The sequence below is a fragment of the Calidris pugnax genome, unplaced genomic scaffold (genome assembly GCF_001431845.1).
Source record: "Calidris pugnax isolate Ruff unplaced genomic scaffold, ASM143184v1 scaffold101, whole genome shotgun sequence".
NCBI classification, from domain to species: Eukaryota; Metazoa; Chordata; class Aves; order Charadriiformes; family Scolopacidae; genus Calidris; species Calidris pugnax.
The window spans coordinates 517,181-541,079 of NW_015090815.1; the positions used below are offsets into that span (position 1 = coordinate 517,181).

Sequence of the window (23,899 nt, forward strand, 5' to 3'; positions counted from 1 at the left end):
CGGCCCCATAGACTCATGCGTGTCCAGGTGCATAAGAAGATCATTAACTATTTCCTCCTGGATTATGGGGATTTGTTTTGCTCACCATCCTTATCTTCCAGCCCAGGAGGTAGCTCATCAGTAAAGATATTAAACAAGACTGGCCCCAAAACTGAGCCCTGAGGGACACCACTGGTGACCGGCCGCCAACTGGATTTTGCCCCATTAATCACAACTTTCTGGGCACAGCCATCCAGCCAGTTTTTTATCCAGTGAAGGGTACACTTGTCTATGCCATGATTCGCCAGTTTCTCCAGGAGAACGCCATGGGGGACGGTGTCAAAGGCCTTACCAAAGTCCAGGTAGACAACGTCCAGAGCCTTCCCCTCATCGAGAAAGAGGGTCACATGGTCATAGAAAGAGATCACGTTAGTTAAGCAGGACCCCTCCCTTTCATAAACCCATGCTGGCAGGCCCTGATCCTCTGCCTGCCCTGCACTTGCCATGAGAGCTCTCCCAAGATGATCCTCTCCATGATCTTTCCCGGTACCAAGGTCAGGCTGACAGGCCTATAGTTTCCCGGATCCTCCTTCCGGCCCTTCTTGTAGATGCGTGTCACATTGGCCACCCGCCAGTCAGCTGGTACCTCCCCTGTTGACCAGGATTGTTGATGGAGAGAGACTTGGTGAGCTCTCCTGCCAGCTCCCTGAGTACCCTTGGGTGAATCCCATCCGGCCCCATAGACTTATGCGTGTCCAGGTGCATAAGAAGATCATTAACTATTTCCTCCTGGATTATGGGGATTTGTTTTGCTCACCATCCTTATCTTCCAGCCCAGGAGGCTGAACACCCTGGGGGTATCTGGTCTGACAAAGACGGAGGCAAAGAAGGCATTAAGTATCTCAGCCTTCTCCTCGTCCTTGGTCGCAGTGTTTCCCCCGCATCCAGTAAGGGATGGACATTCTCCCTGACTCTCTTTTTGTTGATGTATTTATAGAAACTTTTTTTGTTGTCCCTTATATGAATGGCCAGGTTGAGTTCCAGCTGGACTTTTGCCTTCCTATTTTTTTCTCTGTATAAACTAACAAGATCTCTGTACTCCTCCTTGATTTGCCTGTCCCCTCATCCAAAGGTGGTAAACCTTCCTTTTTTCCTTTAGTTCATCCAGGCTGGCCATTTTCCCCGCCCTTTAATTTTGCGCCTCATGGGGACAGCCTGCTCCTGGGCAATGTTATGGTTTGAGAAAACCCATAACAATCTATTGTTGTTTAGACAATTATTCTATCACCTGATGACCCCTCCCCAGCTGGAAAGGGGAATCAGAGAACAAAAAAGAACTCAAGGGTTGAAATATAAATAGATTTAATAGACTAAAACTAAGTAATTAACAGCAATACTACAGAACCAGTATTAATCCCGATACTGATATAGGATATACAGGAATTATACTCAGCCAATTCTCTCAGCAGGAAGCCGTGCGCTCCCAGCAGGGACAGCAAATGGTGGACACTGCCAGCGCAATGGCTTCAGGAGGAAGGGAAGGCCTCAGGGGTCCTGCACTGGGGCAAGGGGTTGTCTGGACCCACTGCCATCAAGGGAGAGAGAGAACTACGCAGCGAACTTTTCTAATTTATATTGAATGTGACGTTCATGGTATGAAATAATCCTGTTGGCCAGCCTGGGTCAAATGCCCAGGCCTTGCTCCTCCTTGTCCCTGCACCTGACAAGGCTCGCAAAAACTGAGACTTTGAATCCCACAGAGCCTGGCTGGCTATAAAGTAAATATTTTCACAAATTCAGACACTAGAATCTTCTAAAAGTGCAGTTTTCCCCAACATTAGAAGAAAAGTTAGTCCTGTGTCTCTCAACCCAGGACACTTAATCAAACCCACAGTTGTTTTACTGCTGCCTTCTCCTCTTTGTTTGTTAATTGATAGTCACATCCTGTGAATTTCTGTATAGTACATGTTAAAAATTGTGGGGAAGAAGGATGATCTTTATAATGTTTGTACAATGCATTAAAACACAGTGTCTGGACCCTTGTCTAAAGGCTCAAGTGCCCCTACTTTAAAAATGGTAAGATGATGACAGAAAACCCTAGCTGGTTTTAGCCTGACTGCTCCCCTTGACAGAAGGTGAAAATATTGTAGGTGGTTTCAGTTCTCCAGTGCACGGAACTCATTTGCAGTTGGCTCTTAAACACTGCAGCAACAGATGTGCTAGAATATTATTAAAGAAATAGATTGGAAAACTAGAGAAACAAAAAATCATGAGTCACATAAGATTCATTACAAAAGTGATCTGCCATCAAGCCCTCTGTTACTGGGCCTGGTGTTACTTCGAAAATCAGAATAATCCATTTCGTAGCTCCAATTTCTACATTAGATTGGTCTGATAAGTATTCTATTTTGCACTGGAAGTTTCAGATTTTGCTGGCTGGTTTTAATATTCGTCTGTACAATCCCTTAGCTGCTTATGTCTCCTCTAAAATAAGAGATAATTAAGAACGCACATTTAGAAGGATGTGGCTAATTTTGCTTATATTTATAAAGATTTGTGAGAGACTATTCCTTTCATTTGATAAGAGGGGTTGCAAAATTGAGGACTATAGTTCTTAATCTAAACTGAAAATGCAAGAATCTTTTTTTAATCCACGGGCTCCCTCTCCTGGTCTGGGACGTGCTTGGCACCAGGAGCTTGATTAATACAGAAGCTGAGTGAAAGTTATTTGCAAATTGATTTGGTGACTTCTAACTTCAAATGAGAGAATTGTACTCACCCTAATAATGAAATGAATGTGGGTGTTGTGATGAGGGTTGCAGGGCCAGGTTTATCTTATTCAAATGCTGATTAAGGCATATTTCACAAGGACTGAAAGCAATGTCCTACCAAAAAAAATATTTACAAATAAAATCAGTGAATTGTATATCCCAATAATCATGTGGACATATGCTGTATAATTGTAGTGATGCTGTTGTCTTTGTTTCTCTGACATCTAGGTGCACTGCTTTCACCTCCTACTGGTAATAATGCATCTAAATGGGACTGTTTGTTTACTGTATTTGATAGTGGAGAAAAGAAATCTTTGCATTCATATTCTTACATTAGAAACATGTTAGCATGGTAGATTGCTTACCAGATTAGAGGCCTCCGAGTCATAAAGCACACATTGTAGGTAGGAGTTGTATCTGTTTAAGAGGTCACTTATTTTTACTTCAAGTTTTTAAGCCCATTACTAAATTTTATAAAATAAATTTCTGGCAGAGCCAATGAGACTTTTTTTGTTTTAGCTTCCCAGTCTTGCTTCTAAGAATTTTTTTTTAGTTTGAATTTATGGACATGAACAAATGTTTACATAACTTAAGAAGCTCAACAAATATTCTAGAGTGGTCATTCCTTTAATGCTCAGACCCAATATGTATATTGCAGCAGACACAATAAAAAAAAAAAATCTCTTCAGCTCTAGATGGTGGGGAGCAGATGTCTTGTAGCTTGCTCTGCAGTGTCACAAACCTTCACATATTTAGACCAAAGATTTTCACACTACCTTTGTGCTTGTTTTGCACTGATGTAAGCAACCACAGAATATCACAGTGACTCAAGCTAAGCAGAGACAAAAGGTTTATTCAGAACATCTGCAGCGCAAGTAGGAGCAGGGCTAGCAGGGGTTTTTGTGCATTTATGACAAGGAAAAAGAAGCACCAGATTTGGTTTTTATCTGCCTTTTATTCTAGGGCCTGAGCTTATAGCAAATATTGAAAACAGTCCTTAGCATTTTAATTCATGTTAGAAATTGGGTATAAATTTGTAATAAGAAAGATCCCACTAGTGAAATATCACATTCTACAACTTACTCAGAATTGTATTTATAGAGGTGCTAATTTAAGTGTTCCGCTCAGCTCCACTTAAAGCAAGCATTGATAGTTGTGTCTTATGAAGCAAAAGCAGGCTTAGGAGAACTAATTTTAGCATTTCTCTCAATTTAGTTATTATTTGTGCCAAAGACATGGTGGATGCACATTGGAAGCGTTAAATACTTCACTGCTGGAAGTTGGTTTCACTTACACTACAAGATGGAGGACAGTTGCAGTGAATAGAAACAATTCATAATGCATGAGTCAATAAATTTTGTATTTCCTAAAAATTTGTTATTTTTATGTATACTACATCCACTTAAAATGACAACTGTTTGCTGTGCATTCTTGTTCATGTGATGCTCTTGGTCATCTGCTTCACCATCTATGCAAATCTTCTGTCTTAGCATCTGTTAGGTATATCTGTTCATCTTATTTAAGTTTAAAGGGATTGAAATTAGTTCTGAGCTAAAATATCTAGCCTCTCTAACACCAGCGCTCTGAGATACGCAGGTAGCTTGACACTTGTCAGTGGAAAGTATCTTTAACACGTATTGGTTAAATAGGCAACCTGACAGGAACATAGCACCATTACGTGCTTTACTGACTCCACTGGTACCTTGAACCTGCGATAATCATTTCACTTTTTGTACCCTCTTCCTCTTCCCTTTCCCCTGATAATTAAGCCTATTTAAAGTTTAGATTGTAAGGTACATTGAGCTTACAATGAGGAGTGGTTTTGTGCAATGCTGTGACTTGTTAAGTCTTTTCCATTAAAGCAATGTGAGGTTTTTATCTTTTTCTTTTTTTTTTCTCCTTTTGTGCACAGGTATTTGGAACACCAAATGAGGATACATGGCCTGGAGTCCACTCTTTACCCCACTTTAAACCAGGTAGGTTGAAGCAAATCATACGATTTCTCTTCCTGGAAATACAGGACACAGATAACTGCATCCCCGCTCACAAGTTTCAGTCTGGCCTGGTACACAGTGGACGAACCACAATGCACTTTTTCTAGCTGCTTACTTTTTATTGTGCTCAGGAAACAGGTTTTTCTTTTATTTAATTTTTTGCTTTCTTTTGCATTTTTTCCTGTTTATTACAGTATGAGCCCTGACCTGCTTGCATTCCTCAGCCACTGAGTATCATACCTTTCAGATTGCTGGTAGACTGATTCGTGATCAGTATTACTTTTCCACAGACCACCCTGAACTTTGAGGAATACTAAAGGAAACTAAAGAATAAAGACTGTGAAAGCTAAAGATACAACTAGATCATCTTTCACTACCTTTCTACAAAGGTTAAAATTTTTAATGTGTGTTGTACTTGAAGATGTCATATCCTACAACCATCTGATACCTTTTTGTGAGAGGGAGCATTTTGTTTCCTAAAGACCAGAAGTGCATGGTCAACTACATTATGTGGTATATGAACGCATTGTGAACTTTTGAGTGGGGATTTTTGAAACCTGCCCAGCAGGCAAGTAAGTAGGAGATATGTTGGCTAGTGAGGGTGGTGAAATACTGGAACTGGTTGTCTGGAGAGGTTTGATATCTCCATCCTGTTCAAAACCTGACTGGACAGGGCCTGAGCAGCCTGAACATGTTGGACCTGCTGTGAGTGAATTTTGACTAGGTGGTAACAAGAAGGTTGCTAGATGCTTTCAGATTAAGCACTTAATTGGCTGCCAGCATATTTTAATAGTTTGAGTCTTCAGTATATAACCATGTGACTTAAGTCTGGAAGTGAGTGACAGAATTGACCCAGGAATCCAATTTCAGATGTATTTGTGCTTGCAGACCTAAGATCTCTCAGTAAACTCCTGGTTCTCCTTTCCTGCAAGTGATAGTCCCTTCAGCTTTTGTCATAAATTGTGACAGCCTTGCATCCTATGTCATCTAAATGTAATTTCCAGGTCATCTTATAGGTTGGATATAAAGAAGAAGATTACCTTTTCATAGAATCATAGAATAGTATGGGTTGGAAGGGACCTTTAAAGGTCATCTAGTCTGGCTCCCCTGCAATGAGCAGGGACATCTTCAAATTCAGATTGCTCAGAGCCCCGTCCAACCTGACCCTGAAAGTTTCCAGGGATGGGGCGTCTACCACCTCTCTGGGCAACCTGCTCCAGTGTTTCACCAACCTCACTGTAAAAAATGTCTTCCTTTTGTCCAGTCTAATTTTACTCTATTTTAGTTTAAAACCATTCCCCCTTGTCCTATCACAAGAGGCTCTGGTAAAAGGCTTGTCTCCATCTTTCTTAGAAGCCCCCTTTAAGTATTGAAAGTCTGTAATAAGGCCTCCCTGAAGCCTTCTCTTCTCCAGGCTGAACAACCCCAACTCTCTCAACCTGTCCTCACAGGAGAGGGGCTCCGTCGCTCTTGATTATTTTTGTAGGCCTCCTCTAGACCTGCTGCAACTGGTCTATGTCTTTCCTGTGCTGAGGGCTCCGGAGCTGGATGCAGTACTCCGGGTGGGGTCTCACCAGAGCAGAGTAGAGGGGCAGAACCACCTCCCTGGACCTGCTGGCCACACTTGATACAGCCCAGGATATGGTTTGCTTTCTGGACTGTGAGTGCACATTGTCGGCTCATGTTGAGCTTCTCATCCACCAACACCCCCAGTCCTTCTCAGGGCTGCTCTCAATCCCTTCATTCCCCAGCCTGCATTCATTCCAGCCTGTCTTATTCCTCAGATCTGCAGGGTCATAGTAACTTCTTGGGGCAGCAAAGAGGTAGGAGGTGGGGCAGAGGAGTTGAAAAGGACAAAGAGATCTAGGCAGCTCTCAAAATAAGAGAGACAGGGAAATAAATATATTGTAAGGCTTACCCTGACAGTAAAACAAAGCCTCAAGAAGCGAGAGGGCAGACAGCTTTCTTGCACATTGCTTTTCAGTCTCCATCCTAGTGCTGTATACTGAAATCACTCTCTAGTGCTCTTTAGTGAATTAGTAGAACTTTGTTAACAAGCACAGTTTTTCACTGAAATACTAAGAATACTGCAGTGGTCTTCCCCAGGACAGTGCATCATTAATTACAAGCTTTTGTGGTTTTCATTCTTGGTACTGATTAAAAAGTGAACACATACACAGAATTCCTACAGAAATATAATGGGTTTTAACAGCAGTCCAAAGACATTGTTTTTATGCAAGAATAGCAAAGAGAAGGAGAAAACTTGGAGATGTCAGGGAGTTCTCTTTGGGTTTGTTCTTATTTTTGTTCTTCTCTGTGATACAGAACAGTTTTGAACAGTAGATGGCAGCCGATAGATTTCCTGGTTTCATTTTCCTGTTTGGCTTCCAAGTGTGTTAAGGGATGTAGGTTTGTTACCATAGAAGAACATCAGGAAATCCACAGTAGGCACTTCATTAAATCTAATTTTTATACAGGCATTGTGTTTGATGTGCTTTTATTTTCTCCATCCCAGACTATGGATTTTGTCAGCTCTGAACATATAATATTGATAAAAATGCAGAATGGGGACAGGAGGAAAGATGGCTCCAAGACAGAAAATGGTCACTCAGTATTTTCACCATTTCTGCATGATGTAGTCTTTGTTTTCTCAGATCCTTTCCACATCTGTGAAGTATGTGGATTTGCAAGTCAGAGTAGTTACTGTTCTCGCTGGCAGTTAATTAATCTTTCTAGGGCCTGTTAATACAAAGCACTGAGCTCCTTAATTCTCGTACAGTGCGGAGCTCTGAGAGCACTCCAAAGGAAAAAGTCCTCTTCTGTACACATACTGTGTTCTGCATTCCCTTTGTACCTCCCTGTATTCTTCATGGCCTTGGTAAAAGGATTTATTTATTTTTAATTATGGTTACTTATTTGCTGATTTATAAATTACAGGCAATAGAAAGCATAATCTAATTGGACAACCAAAACTTGGCTTACCCCAAAACTGAGTAACTGGACTTCATGCTGGTAGTGTGTGGAATGTTGAGAGCAGCAAAACAAATAATTTCTGGGATCATACTGGGGTACCAGCATCAAAAGCATGCTCTGCACAAAGTACTCTGACCTATGGGCTGGGCTGGAATGACACTATTTGCTTGTGCCCTTAAGGTCATTGGAGCTGTTTGCTCATGGATACCAGGTTTTCCATCGCTTCTTAAAAAAATGCATTCCTTCATGCCATTCTGTGCACAAAAGTTTTCTGGCTATGTCAAGGCTGCATTGTCCCCTTCCACAGTTGCTCAGCCAGCCATGCTCTACTCCCTGTTGATCTGAAATTGTTGTTATGCCCTAGAGAAAATTTCCTCAGTGTATGGGACTGAAAGACTCTTCTTTCCTGACTGGCTTCTTTGGAGCAAAAATGGAGGTGAATGCTTTAATAATACATTTAAGATTACTTAATTTTTCCCTTTCCTTAGCAGAAGAATGCAGGAGAGAACCTGAAATGTCTTGCCAAACTTGAACCAATTCCATTATTCTTTAAGATGTGTGAAATTACTGCATTAAAATATAGATGATATGGGGTTAAGTAACTCCCATGCTTTGTGTTTCTTTGAGTTTTAAGACCGACAGCTGCAAACAGCAAGTGTGATAAATTGAGAAGAGCAGAGAGCGCTGGTGATGAGGATATCAACATCCATTCAGACAACGCTTTGATGCTATAAACTGCATAAAACATAGGATTTGAACAGAAAGTATCAGTGATAAATACTTACTATAGTTTAAAAAGATGCTAGGCACAATAAATGCCTATGGAGTTGGGAAGACTATCAAGACTAGAAACAAAATTTGATTGTGTGAAAATTTTCACGCTGCGATTTTATAGAGCACAGTCCTGTGCTGCAGAGAGCTATGGCTGAAAAACACGGCATTAGTCTCTTTCTACTGGAGTGACCAAGGGTCTGATTATTACAGAAAGCAACCATTGCATAAACGATGGTATCTGACATCTTAAGAAGAACTAACATTTCTGAGGCTAAATAAGAAATGTATTCTTAAGGCTAGCTGTGGGTGGCTAAACTCAGTGACTTTAACAGCCTGTAATTGTGAAAATAAAGTGGTCATAATCTGTTTTGCTATTTAAAAAGTCTGTATTTTATCTGCCTGCTTTGAGATCTTTGATTACTTTCTATCTTGCAAATACGCTAAGTAATTTTGGAGATATTTAAAGCTAAAAGTTGGCCTGGTTGTTGAGCTTTCTCTGTGCCTCAGCCTCCGTCCTCTCAGTTTGTGTTTGCACCTGTGCATGCAGACACACATGCACACATAAAAGAAAGATAATCTAAATAACGCATTTGAAAATCCTGAAATACTTCAGAAGTAACTTTGGGTTACCTCTGTGCTTCACTTTGAAGCTGTTATGACTCTGCTGTTATCTTGAGTGTGTCTTATCTGTCCTCAAATAAGAAGAGAGTTTGAGGAAACTGTGAAAAAAAATGTTAGGTTCTGTTTCAATGAAATCTTGAAGTTTCGTCAGCTTGGAAGCCCCATGTTACAGGACAGAGACCCTGTAAATGATGAATGTGACCTTCTGACACATGACTTTGAGAACGTTTTCACTATTTATTCTTTTGTTACAATACTTAAATATGTAGATTTGCTGCACTAAAACATGTCCAACCACTGATTGCATCACTCTCCAAGAAGAAAATGAAAGTAGGCACCTATGTCTCATCTGTGTGAGTAGTGATGAAGCAGTATTCCAAAAGAAGCTGCTTCCTTACCAGTCTTGTGTGTGAGTCTTCCTGATTTTTGTGTGTTGTTATCTCCATTGTCATTTAATCTCCAATTTTTCCTAGTCTGGAGGCTCAAGCCATTTCTCCTGGATTCAGAGTCCTGCCCAAATTCAAGATAAGCCTTTGGATCAACATCTACACATCTGTAAAGTTTTCCTAAATTCTCAATTAGTGTTTGGGACTGTTGTTGCATATTCGCCATCCTAGGAAGTTAAATAGAGATTTATCAGAAGGTACTGTGAGTAAGCAAAGTGGGAAAAGGTCAGACATTGCCAAATGGAAGAGAAATGAAGTGATGGTGGCCATGAAGAAATGGTAGCAATCCAAGAGGAGAAGTAACTTGGAATCACAGAATCATAGAATGGTTTGGGTTGGAAGGGGCCTTAAAGATCTTCAAGTTCCAACCCCCCTGCCCTGGGCAGGGACACCTCCCACCAGACCAGGTTGCTCAAAACCCCATCCAGCCTGGCCTTGAACACTTCCAGGGATGGGACATCCACAACTTCCCTGGGCAACCTGTTCCAGTGCCTCACCACCCTCACAGTAAAGAATTTCTTCCTAATATCTAATCTAAATCTCCCTCCTTTCAGTTTAAAACCATTACACTGCATCCTATCGCACCATTCCCCGATAAAGAGACCCTCCCCATCTTTCCTGTAGGCAAAGGTGGGCAAAACGTAAGAATGTTCACTGTGCATCAGTTTCCTTACAATAGTGTTTCTAGGTGAAAGAAAGTTAAATATCTAATTTTGGGCTGATGGTGCAGGAGCCTGAACCTTACTATTTTCAACAGATGATCGGATAATAATATAAAGCAATACACCTGGAAAGGTGCCTTTATGAGACAATGGAAGCATCTACCGAGAACTGATTTTTAAAAGAGAATCCCTAAAGTCAAGACGAAACAAGTTAAGAGAAAGAGAGTCTACTTTAGGATAAAACAGAAGACAAAAAGAAACTGGAGGAAACAGCAGTCATAGGAAATACTGCATAACAGAGTCTGCCAGAGATTGACAGATACCTAATAGATTTATTCAAATACCCTGAGTCTATGACTGACAAAACCACTGCAGTGCTGGTGTTCTGACACCAAAATTTTGCTTTGCTTTCCACATGATCAATAAATATACATTTGCTCTAGAAATAAGATCTGCCTACCTGCATCTTAACAGCTGAAGAACAGCTTCCCGTGTTTTTATTCAAAAGAAGCACATTTAATTAAAATAATCTGAAATTATGTGAACTCTAGTATGTATACTCACAATTTGAACTATAAAAATTCAAAATATATCTGAGATCAAATCTTGATCTGTGAATGTACAGTTTTTCAGGTTTCTTTAATTTCAGCATTGATAAGAGTGAGCAGCTGCCTCAGCAAGATGGTGTGCGTGGGTGGGTGGGTGGTGATGTGAGCATCTGCATGAAATTCTTTCATGTGGCCATTTGCCTTTCAGTTCTGAGGAAGGGGTAGTAAGTTTTTGCTACATGGGGTTTCTTCCACAATGTTGGATGGATATTTGGATCGCCTATGCTGCTGCCTTTCATAATGTATGTCAGGCAAAGATTTCTTTCGTGAGAGAGCATTCGTGGTAATTCTGCAGTATTCCTAAATCTCACAAACAGTCAAGATCTGCTGACTGATATTAGTATTTTTTTATGATCAAATGAAAAACAAATAGCACAGCCATATGCTTGAAATTATCATAAAATGTAATTTTGTGCAGTTGGTCAGAAACATGTATGTATGGCTTTAGATTTGGTTGTATTAGCCATCTAGCAACAAAAGGCCAAGTCATTCATATAAGCATGTGAGAGTAGTTCATGCTGAAAAGTAACTCAGAAAACTTGGGGATGTAGTTGTGAGACTGAATTCCAGTTCTCTCATTAATTGGATGCAAGTAGGAGATCCTTAGATAAAAGTTGGGAGGTTACTTCTTTTTTTGCCTGTGTTGTGACTGCTAGATTGGTGTTTGTAGGTGTGCTATATTGTGGTTTCACAGTTCAGGACTTAAAAATCTGGATGACAATGGGGAAACTCAAGGAGAAGATGGTTGTAGCACCGCTATTCTGGCAGCTCGAAGATCAAAATTAGCTTGTTTTGTTACTGAAAAAGGATTAATTCAGGGTAGTACAGAAATCTGGGATGTACACGAGGCTGGGCTTAGTTAACACAGTAGTCCCATCTAGTTATACTGTCTGTGAAAGTTAACAAGACTCTGGTTAGAGGCATGATAGCAAAATTGTGTAGAAACATGTGAGCTGTATTTTATCAGTATGTGATTTCTTTTCTTATACAGACCTTAAAGTGAGGAACCTGTAATCTGCTTGGATTAGGGGGGAAAGAGTTGATATCGATGATTAGGAGAAGCATGGTCTGCAGTCACACAGCATATAAATGGAGTTTGAAATTAAGGACTCAGGACTAAAATTTTCCTCTATAAAGTGGGTTTCACCCTTTCCATATTTTCCCCTTAGTTTTCCTGCTCCCGGCCTGACAGATGTGATGAATAAGGTACTTAATTAAAAAGAGGTTTAGAGCAGAGCAGTAGACAGAGTAAAGAAGGAAGATCCTTTTGAGAATTTTGTTGATTTTGCTTACATGTCCCTTGTAACACCATTTACGTAGCTGGCTCCAGTGTGTCACTTTTTTAGTAAACACTCATCTGGCATAGCAATAGTTTTTCAGTTTCTTGCAGAAATTAAATAGATCTTTGGACACTAAGGCCTTAAGGCAATTTGGCCACACAGTTGATTCTGTTTTCCTCCCACAGCGAAAATAGCTTAAATTGAGTAGAGTGAACCTCTGACAGTCCGGTCAAGAAAATGTGCTCTGCTGAAGTAAGTGTTGCTGTGCCAGGTTGAATCAGCTCAGTATCTGACCAAACATATTGCAGAATGACAGGTAAAATCAAAATCTGTCTTTCCCCAGGTCTAGGTTAGCTTTTCAGCAAGGGTTCAAGTCAGTTCAGTTCTCTTTCCACCTAGCACTTTTTTGCACCACAGTAGATTAACATGCAAATCTCTACTTTATTAACTGAACTCCATGTGTGTGTCTTTGGCTTCTTGTTACGCAGCACTGTCTAGCTGTATGCTATTTTTCAGTCCTTTGTCATAAATGAATGGACAGTGCTATGGCTGAACTATTCACATATAAAATATACAAAGTCTATTTTCTTCCAGTTTTCATGCATAAGTATCTGCTTGCGTAGATGTTTTTAATGCACATTTATAAACTTAAGTTCAAGGGTGAGCTCAGGTCCTGCTAAGGCCAATGCAACTTGGCTCTTGACCTTACTGAACTTCAGGCTTTTCCTCTGGAGAGCAGAAGCTTAATTAGCGAACAACGGGTACAATTTGAATTGTCATGTTCCTCTCCCTTGTAGGTATGGGTCATACTCTCAATGCCAATACAGAACATATACTTCAGTATTAAGTTTTAATTTGTGCTACTGGGTATTAATCACAGGCACTGACTCCTGTGCCATGTAACTGGTACAAAGCATGGGTGCATCTAATAATGTTCCTGACTACTTTGCCCACTTGATTAAAGACCCGCCTTGGGGCATTGGCACATCTGTAGTAGATGCATTCCATGCAATGTATAATAGAGAGAAAAAGAAATTGTCACTCCCTGTAGTTTTAATCTGGATGCCACAGGTGTGATAAGTTATTTTGTTGTGATGTGTGCACACAGACAGTAAGGAAACCTCTTTGCTTGCTGGTCTCAGTTAGAACATACCCTGAAACTTCTTTTTTTCCCGTCTTCAACCCTTAACGTTCTGCACCTGTTGTGGTATCGCAACTTAACAGAAAAAAAAGAAGAAACTATCACAATGGTTTAAATTGCTTTTCCTTTTTATAGTGTCCAGGCTGCTAAGTGCCTGGAATAACTGACTCAACCAGGGATTGGAAAGTACTGTAGAGCTACTAAATTACAAAATTTAGGATAATGTCAGTAGCATGGTATTCAATGTAAATGCTTCTCAAGCTCACACTAAGTAATAATGTAGGATTTTCAACAATGAGATGCATCAGAAACGAGTTCAAATGTGTTAGGAAGTGTGCACAAAATTGGCAGTAAAAGTATTTTACTTGGAGAGACATTCACAGAACAATATGTTTTCTGTTAGTAAAATGTATGACAAGACCTATAATTCATTTCTTACAATACCCTAATCCTAACAACAAATTAAGGTTTATAACCCTGTATAACATAGTTCATAATAATTCAACCTAATAATTTTAGTTTGTGGAGAACTACATAATGATAGCATATCTGAAGTTGCCGAGTCGTCTCTTTTCTTGGCTAAATATCTTCATTCTGACAGAGAAGTCAGCTAGATGCTACTTTGAAAGTCATCTAAAGTAGTAAAGTATTTTCCAGCTTTTTGTTGGCAATGCAAAAAACTCCAACCACTACACAAAACTATACAAACTTTCAAACTTTTGTTTCCTATGTTCATCTACATCTAAAATCCTTTTAGAGCATGTAGTTAGTGTTTGGATTTTTCTTGCTAAGAATGTAATTAAGAATAAATTTAGGCACAATGTTACAAAAGTGATATGTATAAATTATATTGGTGCTAAAACTAGTTATAGTCATGTGGCTTCCAGTTTCCAGTACACTTGTCTCACAAATCTAAGAGGGGGTGATTTCATTGCTTTAACTGCATCAGTGTGGTTAAAGCAACAAAACATGTAAATGTGAAGTGCCCCTCAAACACAGTCAGTGGGTCTGGCATTTACTGAAAACTTCCGATATGAAGTCAGTGAGAGCTGAAGTTTCTGCATACATCTTTTTAGTTAAATTAAAAAAAAAAAATTGAAACGGGTATTAAATACGAAATCATCCACCTTGATGCTAGAATGTTGTGTGCCATTAGTTTTGGCACCTTTAGAACTGACTACCTATGAAGTATATGTCACAACTTTAGAGCTGACATAAGCAAGGTATACAAATACAAGACTTTGAACACAGCCCCTTAATTTGTTACATTTACAGTTGTTTTGCACAGTAAGATGCATGCGTATGTGTGCATATATATATATATAAAACTATTATAACTGTACAGTGTGCCTATTAAATGTTGTGCTCATGGCTGGAGAGGAAGAAAAATTAATTTTTGAGATTCTGTGAAGTACTTGGTAGGTTTAGGATTTCTTTGTAGCAGCTAATGCCACCACACTAGGGTAGCTCAGCAGGGCAAGTACCTGTCTACACAGTAGGATTTCAGCGCAATGAGGCTTCATGGAAAATGTTACTATATTCTCCAGTTGGATTGCATTTGCTTCTTTCTGAGAGGCACTTAGCTCCTGGTCAAAGAGCTAACGGCGTACTGGCTCTTCACTTCTGCAGCAGCTTTCGTATCGTAGCATCTTCTTCTGTCAACCAGTGTCCTACTGCAGAGCAAGCATCTTCTTGAATACAACAGAGAAAGTACTTGTATCTGAACTTAAGAACTTAATGTTCGAGTAGATAAGCTGTCATTGTACCTGTTACTTCTGTTCATTATTTGTATGTGTTCCTTAGGAAATGGACTCTTATGTGGCCAGCATGTTCTGTGTGTTCCTGTGTGTCACACAGATCAACACTTGCCTTCTGAGAACCATAAAACCATGGCAGTGAGCTCACAGAGAATCGTACTCCTGATGAAGAAAAAGAAATACTAGATTTCAGGCTTTTTTTTTTACCCTATCAGTCAAAAAGTACTTTAGAAAGAATTGTAAAAATTTCAGTTTCTAATGATGCCGGGGTAAATGAGCTTTAAGTCATTTAGGTTTGTTTTGTTTGTTGGTTTTAATGAATTGGGGTCTTTTGGGGAGTTTTAGTGGTCTGGGTTTTTTTTTTCTCCCTGTTTGTATGACAGTTGCTCCTATGCTGACTTTCTTACCTTGTCTTGAGACTTGAGCTGCAGTAGTTGCATAGAAACAATGAAATGATGAAAATTGAGAGTAGATAAATATATTTGAAAAAAAATTCTTCATTTTAGCATAAATAATTGACTGCCTCTTTTCCTTACAGAACGGTTTACACAGTACAGCCCTAAAAACCTTAGACAAGCATGGAATAAGTAAGTCTTTTTTATTTATTTACTCTTTTGTCTCTTCAAGGATATGATTCATGCCAAGCTAAATTTATCACAGCTACCTTAAAAAGACTCTATCTTTTTTATTTACAGTACAGATGTGGAATTAGTGAGGTATTATTCTTTCCTGCTTCTGCCAGTTTTGGATGTTTTTGAGTTACCAGTTACCTATAAACAGGGGGAAACTGTTAAGCATGGTATTTTCTTCTTGGGGATGTCAGTTGGTGAGTGTATTGAGCTTATTGAGAGATGCTGTGTTACTGCTTTGGGCCATCAGTTTTGAACCTTGTTTTCTCTCTTCCAGTATAACAGTTAAAAGACTTCTAAATGATGTGTTTCTAATCAACTTTTGAGTGTTTTCTCCACATAATTATCCCCTGTTGCCAGGTCCACCTGGTTATTGCTGTGAGCTGATGACCATCCTGTTGTATATTTTAATTATCATGACTGCAGAAAGTCGATGTGAATTTATCACCTTTTTTTTTCTTTCTTTCTTTTAATGTTTCTTGAATTTTGTCACATTTACATCAGATGGACACTGATATATAGGTATTGTGCTCAAAATCCAGAAAGGTTGCATGGTAAGCCAGGAATGTCTAACCAATCATCTGTGTAAAGTTCACTAGAAGATTTCTCAACACATGAAGAATCTTTGTAGACAAGATATTTGGGCGGCACTGTATTGAGTGATTAACATCTTTTATATTTTGAAGGAAGCATACACAGATCGAGTTGGATGAGCAGGATAACAGCTATGTCTTGTCAAAAAAATGGTTAGAATTTTTCTCCACTCTCTTTTGACCACAATTTTTTGGAAACAAGGCTAACCCTTTGCTGCACCAGCATTGCTGTTTTCTTTCTGGTACTCATTCCAAATTTTATTGTTGATACCAACAGACTGTCTTGTTGGTAGTTTACCAGGGAGTTCAAGAGAGAAATCAGCAGGAGACTGAATCTCCTTCTGCAAGTTCACCACTGAAGTTGAAGATATGAAATGTTTTAGTGAAGGAAATTCCTTGTTGTAAGGAAAAAAATTAGCGATAAAGTAGTAAAGTCCTTTTTTAATATCCTATTTTATTAGCAACAGAGTTTGTCTACAGCTCTAAAAATCATAGCATGGTCACCTGCCCAAAATGTGATGAGATTTATACTCACTTTTCCATTCTATTGTTACTTCTCCATCTGCTCCTTCCCAAACCAATTTGATCCAGTGTTCTGGACTGAAGCACAAAGGCATTTTTCATTCAAATAAAAACAGCAACCAACTTTTGAAATTGGCGTTCACTGAGGGAGGAGAAATCTCTTAATGTAATGGGGTCGTAGTTAAAATTAGATGTTAGTTGTTGGATGTGATACCATCAATATTCACCCTTGTTCACCTGTGTTTCTGCAGTGCCAGATGTCTTTCATGACCCTGTAGCTCACCTTGTGTTACTACTGGATCCTCTATGGTTAGAAGTAACTTTCTGATTCCTGCAATGAGGCACATAAAGCTGGCACTGAAGCCAGTGCAGGCCTTCACAAAGGTTAAGTGTCACCTCCCTGAGTTAATTGACTTTCAACAGTCTATGGAAGAGTTCCTGGCTTGTCCAGTTCAGACTGGGAGCCGAATTTGGTGGCTTTTATGGAAAAGTCCATCTTCTGTTTACTCTAGAGGGACAACAGGAAGATTAGCTTCATTTATAGTTAGCTTTTGTGACTATCATCTCAAAGAGTTGTGGCAGCTCTTGTGATCCTTGCAGGCATCTTGCAATGTTGGACTCTACCTCAGTCTTGTTGCTTGGAATGATATAATTCCCTGAAAGTCACAGCTTTCATTTTAAAAAGTTACTAACTACAATTAGCTTCTGTCCTTTAACAATGAACAAACTTGCAAGTTCATTTTTTCTTTGAAAGTAGTCAATGAAATCCAAAAAGTTTGGAAGAAGCAATTATATTACAACATAGGCAACTAGATCTGGATTGGGAAAGGGGGACAAGGAAACTAATATTGATGTGAATGTGTTTGCCTGGGGAAATATATATGCATAGGTAATGTGAAGAGATACTAGCACTCTATTCCAGCCATTCTGCATGCTTGGACTGAGTGCTTTTCTGTATTTTAACAGCACTTAGACTCAGCAATATCTCCTATGTATGAATAAGTAGAATAATAGATTTGAATTTTAAAAGTTGCTGGTTTATATTTCCTTCAAGAGCATTGCATGAAATTTCTGTTTCTGTAAAACACAAAAAAAGAACAAAACCCTTGATCTCTGAGACTTTGTAATTGACACAAGTTATGATCACATCACAGGCTGATTCAAATAAGACCAGAGATTTTTCATTTCTAAGAGAGCTCTTAAAAAATATTTATATATTTTCAATGCTCCATGCATAAAGGATTTGCAATTTTTCAGCATGAATGAAGGGATTGAAAGACCAAAAGCAATGACAATACGTAGAGTTCAGTGCTTCATATGTGCAGTTCTACTATAATAGGAAATATTCAGTGCCTCAGAATTATGTATCATTTACATTCAAAATGTAAAGGATTTTTCTCTTTTTCTGGTGTAAATCTTTATCTATGTGCTGTATTAGATCACTGTTGCTTGCACAGCTGTAGTTAAGGATGTATAAACATTTCTGTTATAGACATCATATTCCCAAGAGTTTACAATTCAGCTATAAAACTTAAAACATGGACAGACTGATTCATTCTAGAAATTTTCTTCTTTTATTAGCATGTTTCAAAAAGCAGCAGTCTCTAATCTTAAAAAAAGAATGTAATTTTTAGCTTCCTGATTTAATTTGTTGAAGGCTGTTGATGACACAAAAATGTCCAATTTGAAATAGAATTGCTTTAGGGGTGGTTGGAATAAACATGAGACCTAAGATGGGGATAAAAACATACAGCTTTTTGTTTTTAAATATTTATTGGTTTTGTTACAGAGTTACTTCCTCTCAACATCTTAGTACTTTTGAATGACAGACCTGACACGTTTATTTGTCTTGGAAGGATTTACATGTGTGCTTAAACTCCTCTGAGGTGAAGTCCTGTTACTGTATTTTATAGAGAGGGTATTGGGATACAAAGAAATGAAGGAATGTGTCACACAGGACCTGCCACAGAAAGTGTAAAACAGCGAATGAGATTAAACTTTGTGCTCCCAAATTGGAAGAGAACTCTTTTGATTTTCTAAAGACAATGAAGCTTTCACCATCTACTGTTCCATCTTTCAGGCACAGTCTGGCCATTTACCTTGTTGGTGTGTATATTCTGAGGTCCTGGCATGGAAGAGTGAGAAGATGGTTTAGAAGTCTTCAGAGACCTACCTCAAAATGTACATTATAATTCAATTTATATAAGGAGAGGTTACTAGAAGGAAGAATAACACTCTTCCAACATCTACAAACCCAGCTTCAAGTCTGTAAAGCTGAAGGAAGAGGGGCAAAAAAAAAAGCCACAGATGCTAGATTGGGGGCAAAATAATTGCACCTTGACTGACTACACCAGCTGCCATGAGATATAGATTTTAAAGGCAGAGGCAGACAATAGAATAATGATGAGCATGTGCCAGTGGCTGTTTAATTCCCAGTCTGATTGGAAATGAGCTAAAAGCATGGAATGTAACAGCAATGACAAAGTGAAACCCAGCACTCTCATTATATAAGAAGTCAGATCCCAAAAATTCTTAAAATAGAATTGGTCAATTCTATTTTAGGCTACTTTTGGGAAGTTTTTGAGGAAGATAATGTAACTATCACTTATAGTGACTTAAGTCCTTTGGAGGCTTTAACACTTAATTTCTTCAGTGATTGTCAAACTAAAGAGATAAGATATGATTTATAAATTTTGTAGAAAATGCTTCTAATGTTAGGAAACAAAACTTGCATTGACAGTTGTTTCTATCTAGAATGAAGCTTCGCATACATTGCATGACCTAACATATTGTGGAATGTGATTATAAAATACTGGTCTAAAAAGAATTAAGATGTGGTAATCTGATCTTCCCATAGAGTTCATAATGAATTATATTTTCACCTTTTTCCCCCTTAATTTTTCTGTTCATTTATCTCTACACAATAAAAACTAAGAACAGCTCTGCCTTGAGAATTCAATGAACCCGTTTCAATTTGCAAAAGGTTCTCCACAATTATAAACCCTTACAGAAGAATAACAAAAGAGAACTAATTATCCTTGTGTATATCTGGTAGGATATAAAAAGCTTTTACAGATCTTTCTGTCGTAATGGGTTGCACTGTGAGAAATTAGGTTGGAAAGAAAAGGTGCAGTTGAAAACAAATTCTGCTATGTATAAATAGAGCTACTACTTCATAATTCCCTGACATGGCAGTATTTATTATAGAAATCACAGCTAGTCCCGGTGTTGGGGATTTCTTCCTCTTAACAAGATGGCCTCTGTACTTGACACCTCCCTTCCTGAGGCCAGGGTGTTTCGAAGTTTCATTCCAGGGTGAACTGACCTATTTTGGGACTGTTATTCAGTGAAAACTTCCTGAAGAAAGCAGAGGGAGTGAATAGAGATAAGTCCATGTATTTTGAGTCTGCATTTCATTTCAGGCATGACACATACTATAGAATTGTTTACAGCTGAGACTTGGGGTTTTTTTGTTTAGTTTTGGCTTTTAAGAAAATCTTTGCCTTACTGGGGTTTTGACTAAAGCCAAAACTCTCATCTGATTGCCACTTTTAACCCCTTTGCCGCCTGTCCCTTCACCATCATTGCTCGTTGTGATATAGCCTGTAGTGCCACTGAAAGAATATTCAAGCTCTCAAGCACAGAAGGAACAAAAAGCTTTAGTGTTGTCATTGTCAAAACCTTTCACATGGATAAAACTAAGCAATAAGGATTTAAAACTCTACCTGTGCAAAAAGTGGATTATAGGTGTACACCTGCATGTGCTTCAAGTGTGTTGCGCTTGGGCTGGGGCTGTTCCCTCACCCTGGGGGGCAGTGACAGTAATTGTGCTGGGGAGAGCGAGGGTGGAAACGGGATGCAAAGGGAAAAGATTTTGTAGAAGCATTGGTGATATATATGACAGTGGCATATAAACCTGCCTCTGTCTCCTGATAATTTGCAGTGTCCAGCAAATCAACAGCACCCTCCGCGGGGATCGGAGTCTTTGTTACTGATGTGTTTCCTGACACTGTTTGATTTTGGTTTGTTTCGCTCCTTGGTGGGGTTGATTAAATTAATTCCAAGGTGGTGGCAGCTCCCTGTCAAACTTCAGTGCCTTTCTGTGTGTCTGTGTGGCACATTGTGCCTGCTTGCCGCTGCTCTGTGTGGCTTTGGCACTGTAAAGGGGCTCAGCTGCAAAAGCGCAAAATGAAGCAAAAGCTCTCAGCTCAGCGCGGGGATGGGCTGTGCTACGGTGAAGCATACTGCAGGTTTTGTCAGCTTTATGGTAATGAAATATAGGATGCTGATTGAAGCCAATGACTGAAAGATCTCCAGACATTCTCTATTTAGCCTTTTGCCAAGATTAAAAATTCTTTACATTTGTATTTCAATGTTTCCTTCAAATTGGAACAATTGTAAATTGCTCAAATGTTCTAACTTTTGTAAGTATGGGGGGAAGTTATTTCTAACAGACTTCATTGTTACAATGTTTATCCTGACATTCAATTTATTTTTTGCTTTATTCCAAATTCCCCTTCTTTTGTTTAGCTAAGCTAAGTATTCTATTACCTCATCTTGGCCCAATTAAAAATACTAATAAACTTTCTAAACTGGATCACAAAAGCACTTGCCCTTTTTTCAGAGTACTAATAACTCTATGTAGTTTCATTAGTAAAATTACATTGTGACTGCCCTATACCTTTCCCATCCATGACAGCTGAGCAAATACATCCCCAATATACATGGATGTTCTTTGTTGTCTTCTGCAGCATCTAATTCAGTTTCTGTCATTGGACTAGCATTTGTTGGGATTCTTATCTCTGAATCTCTTATCTCTTATCTCTGATCTCTGATCTCTGTTTTTTGGGTTATTTTTCCCTGGAATTAATTGTTCATAGTTCTCTGTGCTCTATCTTGTTTGTAGATTATCTGCCCACATATCTCACTTCTGTTAGCTTCTTTGTACTAATTTTGTGTCCTGTGATGTTTTCAACATTTAGTTTAATCTAAGAACTGATTCAGTATGCAGCCTATCCCTTAGTTCAGTTTATTAATAAAGATGTTAAATCAAAGTGTGACTAACGCTAATCCCTCTGGCACACAGCTGGACACTGCGCTTCCAATGCAGTACATTGCCCCTCGTCGTTACCCTCTGTGTATGGTCTCTCAGCCAGTTTTCAGTCCATGCGATAGCGTATCACATCACAGCTCCACAGAGTTTGTTCACAGAGCAAAAGTCTTAACAGAAATTATATCAAACGTTATCCCTTATTGCTTAGTTCCACCAATGATTAAGTCCATTTAAAAAAATAATCAATTTATCTGATGTCTTGTTCATTAGTCATCACTTCTTTTGATTGCCATTTCATCTTAGTTTCTTCCTAAAACTGGTTTTGTTTCCATATTGTCTATATCTTGTTCCTTTTTTCTATATTTCACTTCTATTTTGTCCAGCAAGTACTTGCCAAGATTCTTTTCCGTATTTGAAAACCAGCAAGGAAGTATGTGTATATATATATATATATTTTAAGTCTAGTAAAATAGTTCAGAATGCAGAGCAAAATTAGCTAATTTTACAGTAACTTATCTACAGTAATAATCCTATGTAGAGAAATGAGCAAAGAGAATTAACTCTTCTTGAGCATTTTTCTTGGAAAGACACTTAAAAGGTGGCTTACATTTGTTTGCTATCCTCACTAATTCCTTAAGAATTCCTCAAGATATTGAGATGTATATCAGATGGTGTTTCCAGGTATAATTTTTTTTTTTTAAGTATGTTCTTCATTAACATTTTTGAGTACTTACCAATCAGCTCTTTTCAGATGTTTCCAGTTGTTCTTTCTCCTTAATGCATTTCTACATGCCAACGTTTTATTAATTTCTCAGAGTTATGTTTTTGGTAGTCTGTAACTCATGTGTTGCCATAGTGTCTGTATTCATTTCTTGGTTTGAAGTCTAATACTTTCTGATCAGAAGCACCAGGCATCATTATATCCTCACATTCCTAATTCTGCCCTCTTGCTGGAGTTCTGTACCGTTGGCCTCTCTGCTGTAGTCTTTCTTCTCCACAGAATGGCATTGCTGACAAAACCGAGTCTCTGAGATATGTTTTAAAAATATGTTCCTGAGGAACTGAGGACATATTGTGAAGGGAGTAGTATGAGTGAAGTAGACCTTACTGCTGGGTCTCTGGTTATTTGTATGTAGCCATTAAAGGCAAGATTTTTCCAGAAAGAGACCCAAAACGATAGGCACCTTAAGAATTGGGCTGGCATTCGAGTGCTTTGTGCAAAGCAACTGCTGTTGGCTTAAATTGTTTGATATTTTCTACTGGTTTTTGTCGTGTATTACAGAAAATTTTTCTTCAGCTCAACGGTTTCTTTGATTTTCATCTTAGGGTCTCAGAAATATTTATGATTGTGGGAGATGGTGCAGACAGGCAATAACTGTAGTAATATGAGTAATGCTGGTGAGTTTGGCCTCCTCTGCAGATAGTTTAAGCCGATCTCAGCCCCCATGCTGGCTGGCTCTGTTGCTAGCCAAAGACTTACAGGCAGTAGTTAAGGTTTCTGCAGAGGTACAAACATCACAAAGTATCTTTACCTTAGACAAATACTTATTTTACTGAATTTTATGACAATTTGATATGGGGTTTTCAGCCCAATTTTGACCAGCACCTTTTCTGTGGTAGGATGATAACCTTAGGTATTGCCATTCATGAGAATCTCCTGTGACTGTCTCCCAAAATTCATTGCAATTTTGTCAAGAAAATCTTAATTGCTTCCTTTCCTGTGTTTCTGGCTGTGACCAAAAAGTTTTCATAGTTAAATTTAGTGATTTCTTTCAATAACTTCTTTTAGAAAGCTTGGAGCTATTATTTGAGAATTTGTGAAAGGTGCTGGTTGCAAACAGACCATCATGTATATATGTTCAGTGCCTGCTTGACCTGAGTGTCAAAACGGGCAGACAGGAGACAATAATCCTTGCTGATGCATTAAAATGGAGAGGTTAGATGATGTATCTTCAGCAATATGATGTGAATAACAAGCCTCAGCATAGGGCTGGTGCACCTGCCGTCGCTGCAGGGCAAAGAAGCAAGTTGTTCCAAAGGGAACTGACCTTTTTCTTTTAGGCATTGAGTCAATCCCATATCCTAAGGCGCACATT

The 23,899-nt window shown here is 38.8% G+C and overlaps 1 protein-coding gene across 4 annotated transcripts in view; it reads left to right on the plus strand.

Moving 5' to 3' along the window:
- CDK14 (cyclin-dependent kinase 14) overlaps positions 1–23,899 on the plus strand; it is a 323,677-nt gene that overhangs the window by 212,612 nt on the left and 87,166 nt on the right. For all 4 annotated transcript variants that reach the window (XR_001411694.1, XM_014939683.1, XM_014939682.1 and 1 more), the window contains exons 10-11: positions 4,663–4,726; positions 15,545–15,593. Coding sequence is in view for 3 of the 4 variants with exons in the window: in XM_014939683.1 (XP_014795169.1) it covers positions 4,663–4,726; positions 15,545–15,593 (113 nt within the window). In the remaining variant the exon portion in view is untranslated. The remainder of the gene's footprint in view (positions 1–4,662; positions 4,727–15,544; positions 15,594–23,899) is intronic.